Source organism: Epinephelus fuscoguttatus, linkage group LG4 (assembly GCF_011397635.1).
Source record: "Epinephelus fuscoguttatus linkage group LG4, E.fuscoguttatus.final_Chr_v1".
Lineage (NCBI taxonomy): Eukaryota > Metazoa > Chordata > Actinopteri > Perciformes > Serranidae > Epinephelus > Epinephelus fuscoguttatus.
In genome coordinates, this window is record NC_064755.1 from 30,841,004 (window position 1) to 30,854,862 (window position 13,859).

The 13,859-nt window shown below is 41.1% G+C and overlaps 1 protein-coding gene across 1 annotated transcript in view; it reads right to left on the reverse strand.

Annotated features, from left to right (window-relative positions):
• The window catches only part of LOC125886881 (cyclin-dependent kinase 17-like), a 46,818-nt gene that overhangs the window by 13,358 nt on the left and 19,601 nt on the right, over window positions 1–13,859 (reverse strand). The window contains exons 3-5 of the mRNA XM_049573241.1: window positions 12,235–12,399; window positions 11,275–11,408; window positions 3,538–3,663 (exon numbers count right to left, since the gene is read on the reverse strand). Coding sequence (XP_049429198.1) covers window positions 3,538–3,663; window positions 11,275–11,408; window positions 12,235–12,399 — 425 coding nt within the window. The remainder of the gene's footprint in view (window positions 1–3,537; window positions 3,664–11,274; window positions 11,409–12,234; window positions 12,400–13,859) is intronic.

Below are 13,859 nucleotides of genomic sequence, written 5' to 3' on the forward strand. Positions count from 1 at the left end.
GTATGAACGTTGTAGTGTCAAAAAAAATATTTTCCCATGCTCTTCTAAAAACTTTTTCCCATGTGACCTGACGTAGGTCTCTGCACAATGTCAATGCTACATATAAACCTACATAGGACTTTGGATACCCCGTTAATTAGGTTCTGAATTACACAAACAAACAAAATGATTGGGACGGTGGTAGATCAGCAACTCCTGTGTGCTGTGAGGTAAAATTACTGTTTCTGTCAGCGGAGTCTGGCGGCTTTGAAGAAGGCAAAACAACTCCCTCAGTTTGCTGTCAGAAAGGGCTATCTGCTAGCAAGGTGAAGCAGTGAAATAATCTTAATATGGCGTACACTTACAGTGATTTAGATGTATATATATGTCCTTTGACACAATCCTTACCTCGCAGAACACAGGAGCTGCTGGTCTATTGCTGCCTTGATAGGTTAGTTAGTTTGTGTTATTGTGTGTTTTTGGGAACCAAACTGACAGGTCGTCCATAGCTCTAGGCTGCATTGCGGTTTTACTTTAGCTGGGGCGGCTGTGGCTCAGAAGAAAGATCAGCAGTTCGATCCCTGGCTCCTCCAGTCCACATGTCGAAGTATCCTTGGGCAAGATACTGAACAGCAAATTGCTCCCAATGGCTGTTCCATTGGTGTGTGAGTGTGTGAATGGTTACTAACTAGCAGGTGGCACCTTGTGTGGTAGCCTCGGCCACCAATGTATGAATGTGTGTGAATGGGTGAATGTGACGTGGTGTAAAAGCACTTTGAGTGGTCAGAAGACTAGGAAAGCATTATACAAGCACAGTCAGCCCATTTATCATTTACTTTATTTCTGTGCCCCAGTACTCCTGTCTGCTTCTCCAAACTGAGAGCACGCCATCTGACTGTAGGTAATATATTGACTGCTGATCTATAAATGTCTTTGCCTGGTTAAATAAAGCTTAATTAACAACAAAACAGTACCATCCATGTTCAGATCTTCCAAACTAACACTTTCCTCACTCTCCATGCTTACACTGTTAGGAAATGGCATCTGTAGGGGGTGAGGGACAGGAGGGCATCAGTGCTGTGATCTATATCCCTGCTTTTAGTTAACAGCTAAAGGGAGTTTCCATTTGAAAACCACAGAAGAGAACACAGATGGACCCACCCTGAAATCAATTAGTCAATCGACAGAAAACTTATTGGCAGCTATCTTTAACATAAACGGGAAAATTCACTGGTTCCAGCTTCTCTAATGTTTGATTTGATGGTTTTCTTTGTCATGTGTGACAGTAATCTGAATATTTTTGTGTTTTGGACTTTAAGAACCTACCTACCAAAATACATCACCCTGGGCCAGGGATATTTTAACAGGCATTTTTCACTACTCTCTGACATTTTACAGAGGAAATAGGAAAGGAAAATAATAATCAGTGAATCAGTTGCTAATGAAAATAATCACTAGTTGCAGCCCTAAAAGAAAACAGTCACACTCGCAACTGCTCCATAACAAAAAGGTCACACAAAACCTATTTAATAGCTGAGATGCACATTACGCAAGGCGGATTTTAAAAATAAGTGGGAGTCATCTTGAGTCCGTAGGTAAGCTTCTCCAGCAACCAGGAGCATAAAGACTATAAGCACAAACTGACCCTCAGCATGAAGTCCAGCAGCAGAGAGGTCTGGGTGGAGCACATATTGAGCAAAGCCACTGCGTACTTTATAAACAGCTCTGCAGGGGAGCATGTATGCAAATACAGTGGACTGGGCAAGGCTCAGCGTTCATACTTGTCCTCTTTTGTGAAACCATGTGCCAATTATTGAGGCTGCTCACAGAGAGAATGTTGGGGTGAAATGTAAAGACACCACAACAGGCTGAGAGCAGGAGATAAAACAGGGCAAGGTGTGAGCTCTCGCTCTCTCACTTCTGCTTCTCGCTGCCTTTAAATAAAACACGACTATCTTTATGTTCTGCAGCCTCTCCCTGACAACCTCTCTGTGTCTATTTCTCTCTGTTTCTGCCTGATTCTCCTCCACTGTTGATTCTCAAATCACAACTGCTCACTCTCTGATGTGGGCAGCGAGTACTGTGCATTTACATAAGCACAGTTTGGAAGTATCAGCACTTGAGTTTTTTTAATACATTTCACAGGGAAATACTTAACTTTGTATTCCACTACCTTTATCTGAGAGTTGAGGCTATTAGCGACCCTGTGCATCTAGATTTAAGCTGCAAAAATGTTAGACAGGATGATGGCTGGGTGACACAACAAAATACGATGAAATGTTAAATATATTTTTGTCAAATGTCAGTCTTTGTGTGTATTAGATCATTGTAGACAATTCTGAAAATCACTGGGCAGGACTGTGATGACGTACCTTGACTTGTCAGGTATTAATGTCCTTTGTTAGCCAAAGGTAGACGTAAGGGTTTCTTAATTGATTTAAGGAGATTTAAGACAAATAGGGCTGCAGCTAACGATCATTTTCACTGTTGAGTATTTTCTTAATTAATCAATTAATTGTATAAAATCTCAGAAAATGATGGAAAATGTTGATCAGTGTTTCCCAAAGCCCAAGATGACATCCTCAAATGTCTTGTGTCCACAACCCAAAGATATTCAGTTTACTGTCATAGAGGAGTACAGAACCAGACAATATTAAGAAGCTTAAATCAGAAAATTTTGACTTTATTCCTTTATAAATTACTCAAACTGATTAATCAATTATCAGATTAGATGGTGATTAATGTAACAAGTGACAACTGGGGTACCCAGTAGCTCAGTGGTCAGAGTAAGCGTCCCATGCACCAACACATTGTCCTTGCCACAGTGGCCGTGGGCTTGATTCTAGCCAAAAAAAATCTAAAAAAAATAAATAAATAAATAAAAAATAGTCAACAACTAATTGATAAATCATTGCAGCTCCTTGCAAAGTTACGGACTGAGGTGAAAGGGACAATGTGTCAAGTGTACAACAACAGGAAGTTAGCTATTGTACTGCAGTTTGGCTCCGCTGACTTGACCCATTTTACATAGTCAACAGCAGCAACGGCTGTGACACACTTGACACGCTCAAAGAGGCAAATAAAAAACGTTTAGCACAGAATTGCGGCAAATTGACAGCATGGTGGTGCATTGTCGCCTCACAGCAAGAGGGTTCCTGTTCAAACCCAGGGTGGGGGAGCCCTTCTGTGTGGAGTTTGCATGTTCTCCCCGTGTTAGTGTGGGTTTTCTCTGAGTACTCCAGCTTCCTCCCACAGCCCAAAGACATGCAGGTTAATTGGTGACCCTAAATTGGCCGTAGGTGTAAATGTGAGCATTGATGGTTGTGTGTCAGTCCTGTGATGGTCTGGTGACCTGTACAGGGTGTACCCCGCCTCTCACCCAATGTCAGCTGTGATAGGCTCCGGCTCTACTGTTTGGTGATGAGCAGGTAGTGCACTGTGGGTTTATCAGAGCTTGAAACCTAAATTATGTTTATTTTGTACTCATTATCCATTTGACTAGTGTCTGCAATTTCCTTCTTTGTTTTGCCACCACACTTTACTGTCTCTCTGTCTCACCAGTGATGCTCTGCGGGAGCGTCGGCTCAGTGGCTGGTCGAAGGGCGGGCTGCTCAGCTGCAGCTTCTCCAGGTAACCGTCAGGTATCCGGATATCAGCCGGCAGAGACAGGCGTTTGTTCAGGTCCTGCACACACACAAATGGATAAAAACAACAGAGAAGCTAATTGAAAAACAGTGTCAACATGGTGTAAAACCGTGAAATAACAGGAGTGAACCCTCGGCAAACAGCCAAAGCTCTGAATAAACACCAGTGATTGACAACAAAATGGCGGAAACCCAGAGTAAACAAGTAGAATCTGTAGGAACCGGCCAGCTTTAGGCCTCACCGGTCAACAGAGAGGGCAGTGTGTGTGTGAATATGTGTGTGTATAAATACACGTGCAGCAGCATTGAGTGTACACAGGTTAGAGCAGCAGGCTTGTGTACATAATAAAGGCAGCCTTCCGAGCCCTTTAAGAGTTCGAGGTAAAGTCTTTCCCAGAGCAACAAAGTACTAAAGCATGATCCTAATGACTTGTTATATAAAATCAAACACACACTCACAATGCAACGCCTGGAATCTACCCATCATGCATTTCCTCTATTTGTTAGATTACTGTTAATCCGGCCTCTCTCTCTCTCTCTCTCTCTGTAGATGCTTTAAATCTTTCACTCCCTCTGAGGTAACACTGGACACTTAGTAACACCCCCCACCCCCAACACCAACAAACAATACGCAACTTTGAACTTTCCACATTCCAAAAACAAGCTCACTGATCAATCTGTAACTGAGGGTGACTGATTGTGAACGGGTGAACTGACCCTTCAGCCTTTCATTCAACCCACTGCAGTGACTCAGCTTTCTGCCTGTGTTGTTGCCCACAGCTGACAGATCCAGACATGTGCTCAGTTTTACAGGAGGTGATGTTTTTATCAGAGCTTCAGTAAATTAGCAGGATTTCCCAAACATTCATTTATCTGTGGATGGCCACGATCAAAACTTCTGCCACCACAAATATACTGTCTTTTTTTTATTTACAATAAAACAGCACCATCAAAGCCCAAATCTTCCAAACTAACACGTTCCTCGCTCTCCATGCCTACAGTGTCAGTGAACAGCATCTGTAGGAGGGTGAGGGAGGGGAGGGCATCTGTGATCTGTAATCTAAAGGTCATTGGAAACTATCTTTAGCAAAATTTTGCTGGTTCCAGCTTCTCTAACGTTTGATTTGATGTGTTTCTTTGTGAATATTTTTGTGTTTTGGACTGTTAGAACTAGTTACCTAAATATATATAGGACATATATAGGTCACAGTAAGAAAAGCAATGGCTCAGTTCCATTAAGTGTGCCAGTAAATTATTCCAATAAACCTTTTTCACAGCAGACCTTTTGACATGTCAATAGTAGGAAAAACACAGGTATATTCAATGACATTAATGAGAGCTGCATTACATTCATGGGAGGTGCTGGTATTGTGCTTGCTGGCTCACTGGAACAGCCTGCTGGCATTCATAATAGAACTGAGCCTTCGTTAATGTTATCAGTTTAACCTGTGGTTTTCCTGCTGTGACAAGTCAAAAAGTCTGCTGTGAAAAAGGTCCATAAGTCAGCATCATTAATATCAGGACCTACCCTAAATGTAATGCAGAGGCATTTTCCTGTAACGTTATCCCCACCACTCGCAACCATCATCTTTCTCAGCTCAGTTCCAACAGCAATGCATCACCTCAATACAGCATCTCTGTATCAGTTTAATAGAAACCAGCGGCCATAGGTCATCAACCTGCGGCCCTTTGCTGCATGTCATACCCTCTCTTTCATACCTCAAACTGTCCTGTTGAATAAAGGTAGGAACAAAAACAATCTTTTAAAAAAAGAAAAGGAAAAGAAACCTTTGGGATTTCTAAATACCACACTATGTCATAATACCTTGATACCACACAAGCCTAATTTACATCTCAGCTTATACTGCCGTGGAGCTGAAACAATTAGTTAAAAGACAGAAAATTCCTCAACTATTTTAATAACCAACATGTGACTGCAACTAACAAATATATTCATTGTCTGACTATTTTCCTGATGATCTGATTCATCGCTTTTTCAGAAAATAGGGAAATGTTTCCATCATAAATTTCCAGAACCAAAGCTAACGGCTACAAATTGCTTATTTTTTCTGACCAACTGTCCAAAACCCAAAGATGATTCAGTTTATTGTCACGTAAGACAAAGAAATGCAGCTTAGAGTAGCTTAATGATTAATGAATTATAAAAATAGCTGTCTCTTATATTTCTGTTGATCTCGGCCCTAGCTGCGTGGTAAAAATGTCATGAAGTCTGTCTGTATCTTTATTTTTGAAAGACATAATGTCCTGTTCCGTAGTTTCTGTGTACTGGATCAGGATTGCTGGTTTGTCCCCAGAGCAGGCGATGCCATCCATCACCCGACCTTTGCACCCTCCTCCACCCCTCCAGTTGTCCAATCAACCCATCCTAATCTGTTACAACAGGGGCCCATCTGGACCGTATTACAGTAATCCTTGTGATGTAATCCCAAAACAGCACTGCTTCCTCCCCAGTGAGAGACATACAATCCTCCACCTGACCACAGACAGCGGGGTTTCCTCACTATTCCTTCACCTCTTCTTCTACTGTCCCTCCTCTGGGTGTCACATCAGCACAAAGGCACAAGGCCACACAGTGATTTCACTGTTGGGTCACTTCATCAGCAACGAGCTCCTCGGTCAATCCCGCGGCTCATACCAGCACAAACAATACACATAGTGTTTGCTGGGCTGTGAGGAAGAATCTGAGTATGAGTGTGTGCTTGTGTACAATGTGCTTCTGTCCAAATAAACCTCTTCTGATTGTGAAACAGGGACAGGAAGTGTGTGGTGCACTGCTTGCACGCTGTGTCGATACACAGCGAGAGGTGATGTGTCATGTCTCTGTGTGTGGGTAGCCCCACATGGAGTAAGCTGCTTAACTACGTGTTTAAGGTTTTTTTTTTTTTTCTTTTCGTGCAGTCTTGCATGTTTGGTTCGTCTGTGTAGCTACTGCTATCTGCTCGTAAATCCCCAGAGGTCCTGCAATCAAACCGACCAATAAACACTGTCAGAGGGAGGGAAGTGTGTGTTCTTCAATCACAAGATGTTTCCTTGCATGATCACCGAGCAGCAGACTGTGCAACATGTGGTTCACTGGCACGATGTCAACATCAACCACAGAAAAATACACATTCAGTACAGTAGAAACTCAAGTGTCTGCTGCTCTGTCAGATTTCTTACATTAAATGTGACTTCTGAACATTCTCAGATGTTTTGGGAGAACCAATAAAACCTGCTACCTCTGCAGTATTTGAAGAAAGCACCACAAGATATACATCTCAGTCGCCAGGCAACAACATATGATCGCTTTTGTATTTCTTTGAGCGAGACGACTTGTACAGCTTGAATGGAAGGAAAAACTGCTCCGACCTTGAAGCTGTGCATTAAAGACTTGCAGAAAATCTGTTATCCTACAAGAGGGTGTGCTCAGGAATTTTAATGCTACATGGTGACAATTTTTAACCTGTTCTTTTATCTGATCCTAATGTCGCTACAAGAACCTTTGGAGATGCTTCTTTTAGCTGCTACGCCCCCAAAATATGGAGCACCCTGCCTTTAAATATTAGACATGCTGGCCCAGTGGACAGTTTTAAACAACGACTCAAAACATATCTTTTTAACACAGCCTATAACGAGCAGCTTTCTGTTTTAATGTTCATAAAATGTTTGTATATATGTATTTATTACGTGATTAATTATTGATTGATACATTTATTTATTCTTCTCTTTTCTCCTTGAATGTGCGTTTTGTGTATGAAAGGTGCTATATAAATACAGTTCATTCAGTCATTCAAGTTCAGTCATTCATAAAAAATAAAAAAAAATTAAAAAAAAAAAGGACTCCACTGATATTTCAGTTTTGCCGACACACAAACCATGTCGTTGTAACAGACAATGCATATATCGCAATTTGCTGTATTGAAATAACCAACATATCCCAATGCTGTGATAATATCGTATCGTGGGTCCTCTGGCAACCCTACCACCCCTGTTATATGTTATATGTATGTATGTATTAAAGTGTTTTTGTGTACTTGTAATTCTTCATGCAATTGATTCTGTTTGATTACTAACCAGTAAAATGTAGATGGGACTCTGTTGGTGTAGAAACATGGAGGTGGGGTGCAGGTGGGGGTTTTATACTGTGTTTTTCAAGTATCTGTGATTCATTGCATTTTTTATTACTGCAAATACCAATAAAAAGACCTTGAGCAGACAAATCATATCTTGAGTTCTGACAGGAAAACTTGATTAAAATTAAATACCTCAAGGATTTTAAACAACATTCCCCTTCAAAGTGTGTGTGTTCATACAAAGTAAAAAATCAGGTCTGTTCAACCCGTCTTAACAGCTGCTGATGGGATTATAGGATGAGCAAATAGACATGACATCACTTCACTTAAACAGTATTTTGAGAGCAGTCCCTGGATGTTTGAGACCTCCATCTTCACTTGAATATGTGAAAATGTAGACAGGGAAAGAATGGAGATCATCACAGGCTTAAAACAGCGATAATGAAAATGGAAAGGACAACTGAAACTGGAAACAACACCGTCAAAATCAGAGATGTTGTCTTTAAACAATCATTGGTTCTGTAAGTTTAAAAATATTAAACTCAATGAAAATTTAAATAGAAAAGTGGAGGGTGAGAGGTAATTTTCTTATTCACTTTGACTATGAACCCGGACAGTCGTTAAACATCCTCAAATCCCATTAGCAGCCATTAAGATGGATTGAACGAACCAAGTCTTGCCTTTAAAAGACAGAGAGAGATAAACACACAGTGTCGGAAATGTTTAAACTTGGGGTGACAAACTCATTTTAGTTCATGGACCACATACAGCCCAGTTTGATTTTAAGTGGGCCGGACCAGTAAAACCAGTACATAATAACCTATAGATAACACTTTTAGTGTAAATAAGTTGAAGTACATTCTGAAAACATCATCCAATTACAAAACAGATCATGAACGGCCTGAGATGTCTCATGAAAAACAGGTTTTCCCCACATTCAGTCCACTGGTTACAGTCATTACATGTGCATTACCCCATACATGTGCACTGCTGTGTAGTAATGCTGGCATCAACACACAAAACTATTGAGGAAGCAGGTTGAAATGGACACTTCTTCAATTTTCAACCAGCTGTGTATCGAAACAATGTGGGTAGTCTGTGTAAATGACCTGAGGGAAACTTTCCTCCATCTAACCAGTGCCTAGATAACCCCCCTTGCCCCCTGGCGAAACTTTCACAGGCTCTCGGGCTGTTGCTCGAACTACAAGCTGTACTTGAAGCATTTTCATATTGCCTACCACCCATGCTGCCACTTATGAACACAAAGAGTATAGAAGCAGATCAAGAGACAGACCTGCCTCTTTCTCTTTCTTAAACTCAGACTGAAATCTGATCAAATGGTAAAATTAGGCAGTGCTAATCAAATGAAGATCAAGATTTTGTTACTGTAATGCCTATTTCTCGCCTACAGTGTTTACAGAAACATATTTTAGTGCTGTGTTCAGCTGTAATAGTGAGAGTTTGTGAGCAGGAAGTGGGTGTGATGCTGTTTTCTGCACAGTGAAAACAGAGGCCGAAAAACTGAGATCAAAAGGTAAAACTAGGCAGCACTGATCAAATATAAACCAAGACTTGTTTACTGAGTTGCCTATTTCTCGCCTCAAATGTTTTCAGACATGTTTTAGCTTACTGTTTAACTGTAATATGAGAGCGTTTGTTGCCAGGCAACCACCTTTGTTTCAAAGTGACATGTTCGCATTACTTCACCTCAGCCAGCCATTAGAAATTATGGACAGGGGAACAACATTTTCCAAATTGGGCCCCTCATTCACGCCCACTCCAGCACTGCCAGTGGTGCATAAACCTTTGCATGGGCTCCCCTGAGCCTTGGGCCGGGGTCATCTGTACCCTTTGACCCCACCCGACAGCTGGCCTGACTTCACCCAACAGTGGGAGAGTTTATTGGTCTGATGTGGTGCAGTGCATTCTGGTAGTTGTAGGTTTTCTCCTTTTTAGAAAAAGCATCCTTTTCCTCTGTTCTCCCTGGTTCTGTAGCACCTCTTTCAAAAATATCTGCATCTTTATACTGCATCGACATTCTAGTTTTATTAAAAGGACATCTTTCCAGCAGTGAAATATGTCTTTTAAGTTATCCCCTGCTGTACAAACCATTTACAAACATTTTGGCAGTGCCTTAGGAATAGCATTCCACCAGTATTAGTTTAAAATGAAAGTCTGATACAGACTCTTTTGTACTGAAGCTGCTGTCTGATGATATTATGCACAATATTTAATATCTTTAAATATGACTGCAATAAGTATTCACTGTTTTCTCAGAGAAGTGTATTCTGGCCTCTGAAGCAGTACTTTACATGAAGCTTCTCCTAAAACGTGGCATCTCTTAGCCTGTCGATCAATATTAGATGTGCAAAGTCATCCAGTGGGCTGAATTGGACTCTTTAGCGGGCCGGTTCTGGACAATGAGTGATGTGTTGGATGGTTTAAAGACCTCAAAAACAATCTAAACATGTCAAAATATATTTGTGTTGAACACTACACAAATGAAAGTAGCATAAACTCTGATGCCCTTTTGTCCATCTGATTCTCTTTGATTACTACTGGAACCTACAAAACAATCTGATGTAAGTCAATGTGAGAAACCTGTGGAATTCAAGAAAACCCCACTGAGCGCACTTTATCTGTTACCTTAAGATGAAGCAGTTTGATTTCTCCTCTCTCTTCTGCTGCCTTTCATGTGTCCCTACGAGCCAGCTGGATTTAAGCTCTCACTCTTGATCTGGTTCTACATTTGTGAACACGTCTGTCCCTCCATATGCTCCGCTGAATAAAACTCCATGTTGACTTCATCTCTACAGCGGCTTGTTTTTGTTCTCGTTCACTTAAACTTTATTAATTTGTGATAATAACAACACTGTGCTGTATTTAATAAACACAAAATCATCACACGCCCTGGATTCAAAGGATGCTTGCGGTAAAACGAAATCCCTCTTAGACAACACCAAAGAAAATAACAATCACGACGAGAAGTCTTTCCATAATGTGATGACATTATGTAACCGCCAGAGGAATGTCACAATTTGTCTGTTCTTTACTGACTCAGTGTGTGTGTAAAGAGAGAAAGTAAGGGTGGGTGGTGGTGTTAACGGCTGTGAAACCTTTTAGAAACAGATTTCAAAAGTATGTTCAGCAGTACACTGTGTGAAGTCATTGTGTGCATATGTATGTGTGTGTGTGTGTGTCCCCTGCTGAGATTTTGTGGGCAGCTGAGGACTTCAGTGTGTTCATGACACACAACGAGAACACGCCTACGCTTAGTTACAGCATGGTGCTGTAATGCACACATCATTAAATACCAATTCTTGCAGGGAAACAAGTCCATGATCAAACGCTCAGGTTCATTTCCCTATCAGAGAGTTATTCAAAACATATCATTAGCTATAAAGAGGAGGCTGAACCGCCGAGCCAGGTTAAATGTCACGATTTATGGCAGTAACACATTTAAACATCAAAAGCTGTTAATAGCAGCCAGTGATTCATATCCCCAGCAACATATCTACCATTTAAAAAGGCAGTGCAAGGAAAATCAAATTCTGAAAAATTTCAGAAACAATCCCCACCTCTGCAGAGATGCGTCTGTTCCCTCTGTTCCTCAGGCACACACCCGTAGGCGACTGCACCTCGTCGGAGGAAGTCCCCGACGCCTGGTCGCTCTCCCCGTCTGACCCCATCTTCAGGTTCTCATGGACGATATCTGGAGCAGGGACAGAAAGAAAAATAGGATGAGAGGTTGAGTCTGACAGATGGTGCAGGTCTGTGGAAACAAGGCAGCGCCCTGCGCCGTCTGATGACTTCAACAGGAAAGAAAAACAGTTGGACACTTTTACAAGTCCCTCTGTTCTTATCACGCTCCTGGCTGTGTCGAGCAGAAGACGAGAAGTGTTATTAGGTTTAATAAGTTTGACTGATAGATTTAATTTATTTCAACGCCACAGGGCTTTACTGTACAGGAGAAATCCATATATTACACTGTAATTTTCTCACGCCTAAACAAACCCAGGTTTCACACATGACGGCATGTTCCCTGCAGGCTTTGTGCTTATATTAGGGAGTGTTGTGAATTTAAATTTTGTATCTGGGTTGTGAATTCAGGCTGCTGTTTTACTCGTGTCCAAAGTCATTACTTTTAGTCTCAGTTTTTTAACAAATGGCTTATTGTGTGACTGGAGATATTGTGCTGATATGTTTGTTCCTGCACTAATACAGGCCTCGAGCAGTGGTTTGTTTGAGCACATAATATATCTGTGTGTGTGTGTGTGTGTGTGTGTGTGTGTGTGTGTGTAGGCTCAACTGACTCAGTATAAATAGGAAATACAATGATTTTACATGTAGTTTTTATCCAGCAGCTTCACATCCACATTAAATAAAATCTTGCATAAGACTTCCACACAGATTCTACCTATTCATACAAAAGACATCTCCTCTACTAAATCTCCTTTCAGAGTGACAGGAAAGACAAATACCACATGTGATCACACAGCCTGTTTGTGTGTGTGTGTGTGTGTGTGTGTGTGTCTCACCGAGGCGGCTGCCGTTGCGAGGCATGACCATGAGAGAGCCCAGGCCTCCTCCAATGACGCTCTGAGGCCGTCGCAGCGGAGGCTTTTTAAAGGAGCCTGTGTACTGGTGGAGGAAGGAGTGGACACTGTGGGCTGATGGAGGACGACCATTCCTCACTATGGGCTCTGCAGAAGAAGACAAACACATTTAGTTTGACAAATGATGACAAAAATCTGACAAAATGTGACAGAGGAAGTGTGTGAAGGTGCCTGTGACTGAATCAATTCAACAGTAACAGAAACTGAATCCTATAAACATATTTTAAACAGTTTTTTAAACAAGAGTGTAATACATGTCCCTTTTTCTAACCACTTTCAAACATCAAAATCTCAGTGAACAAATTCAACATCTAGTCGGCTGAAAGTTCATTTAAGGTACACTCATCAGCTTTTTCTTTTTTAGAATCAAAAGAATTCCCTTTTAATCACCACCTTTGAAACACTAGAGGTGTGTGGTGGAGTAATTGTCACCAGAAACTCTGTCCTCGGCCAGTATTTTTTAGTTTCCTCTTATTGTGCCATGTTAGGGACGTTCCTGGACACAGTGTGCAGGTGAAGTCGGGACTTAAGAAAATTCGCAGACACAGAGATGAAAAAAAATGCAAATAAAGCGAGGCCAAGCGGACAAAGCTTGTTCCAAAATAAGGGTAAATCTGGGCTTAGCTTCCACTGGTGAGAGTGTTTACCAAGGGGTTTAAGAAAATATTGAGTATTGCAATATTATATTTTGTTATGCTGTGACGATCCTCAAAAACACTGCATGGATTTGTAGTTGTTTACAATTTATTTTCTTAATTTGTTTACTGAAAGAATACTGCAAGCACTTTCATTTTATGTTTTACTGATACAGGCAGTTATTAATTCCCTTGTTCACACTGCACAAAAAGTAGTGATATAATTAAGCAATATCACACGAGAGGGAGTGATGTTATACTGTATATCGTCAAGGCTGTGATTCGGTCTTGCCCAACTTTACAGCAGAAGTAAACATGTTTACAGCCTGGTACAAAAAGAGTTTTGGTCTCTGTAGCTAACTTCCCCGTTCATGACAACTGTACCGGGGTGAATTTTTTTCTAACTCACCCATTTACATTTTATTAGTGCTTAAAGTTATGAATAATTAAAGGCGAGCTGCTTTAAGTGACAGGCTGTCTGCCTATAGTGTCCTTGCATCAGATCCTCCCCTCGTTTCTCCACAGCACCATCCTCTCATCCACATATGGTCACTTCTGGCTCAACAAAACCAAGATGGCGACGGCAGCTATGCCGAACTCAAGGCCTCAAAATGACAGTCCATAAAAAATGGGATGCGTCACGGCATCTACGTCCATTATTTACACAATCTGTGTACTACCAATACATTACTGGTTCCATAACATAACACCAGATTGCATAAAATAATGACCGTTACATAAGAGGTTTTAACTGGTAATCTACTGATGCTTAGATTGGCATGTTATTAGTTAACTGCAGTGACATAGTAAAGATAAGTTGGACAACATACTGAACATATACTTTTCCACATAAAGTGCGTTTGAACAAATCAAATTTTGTTTTTCACAGGTTTAAAACTGAGAAGAAGGGGT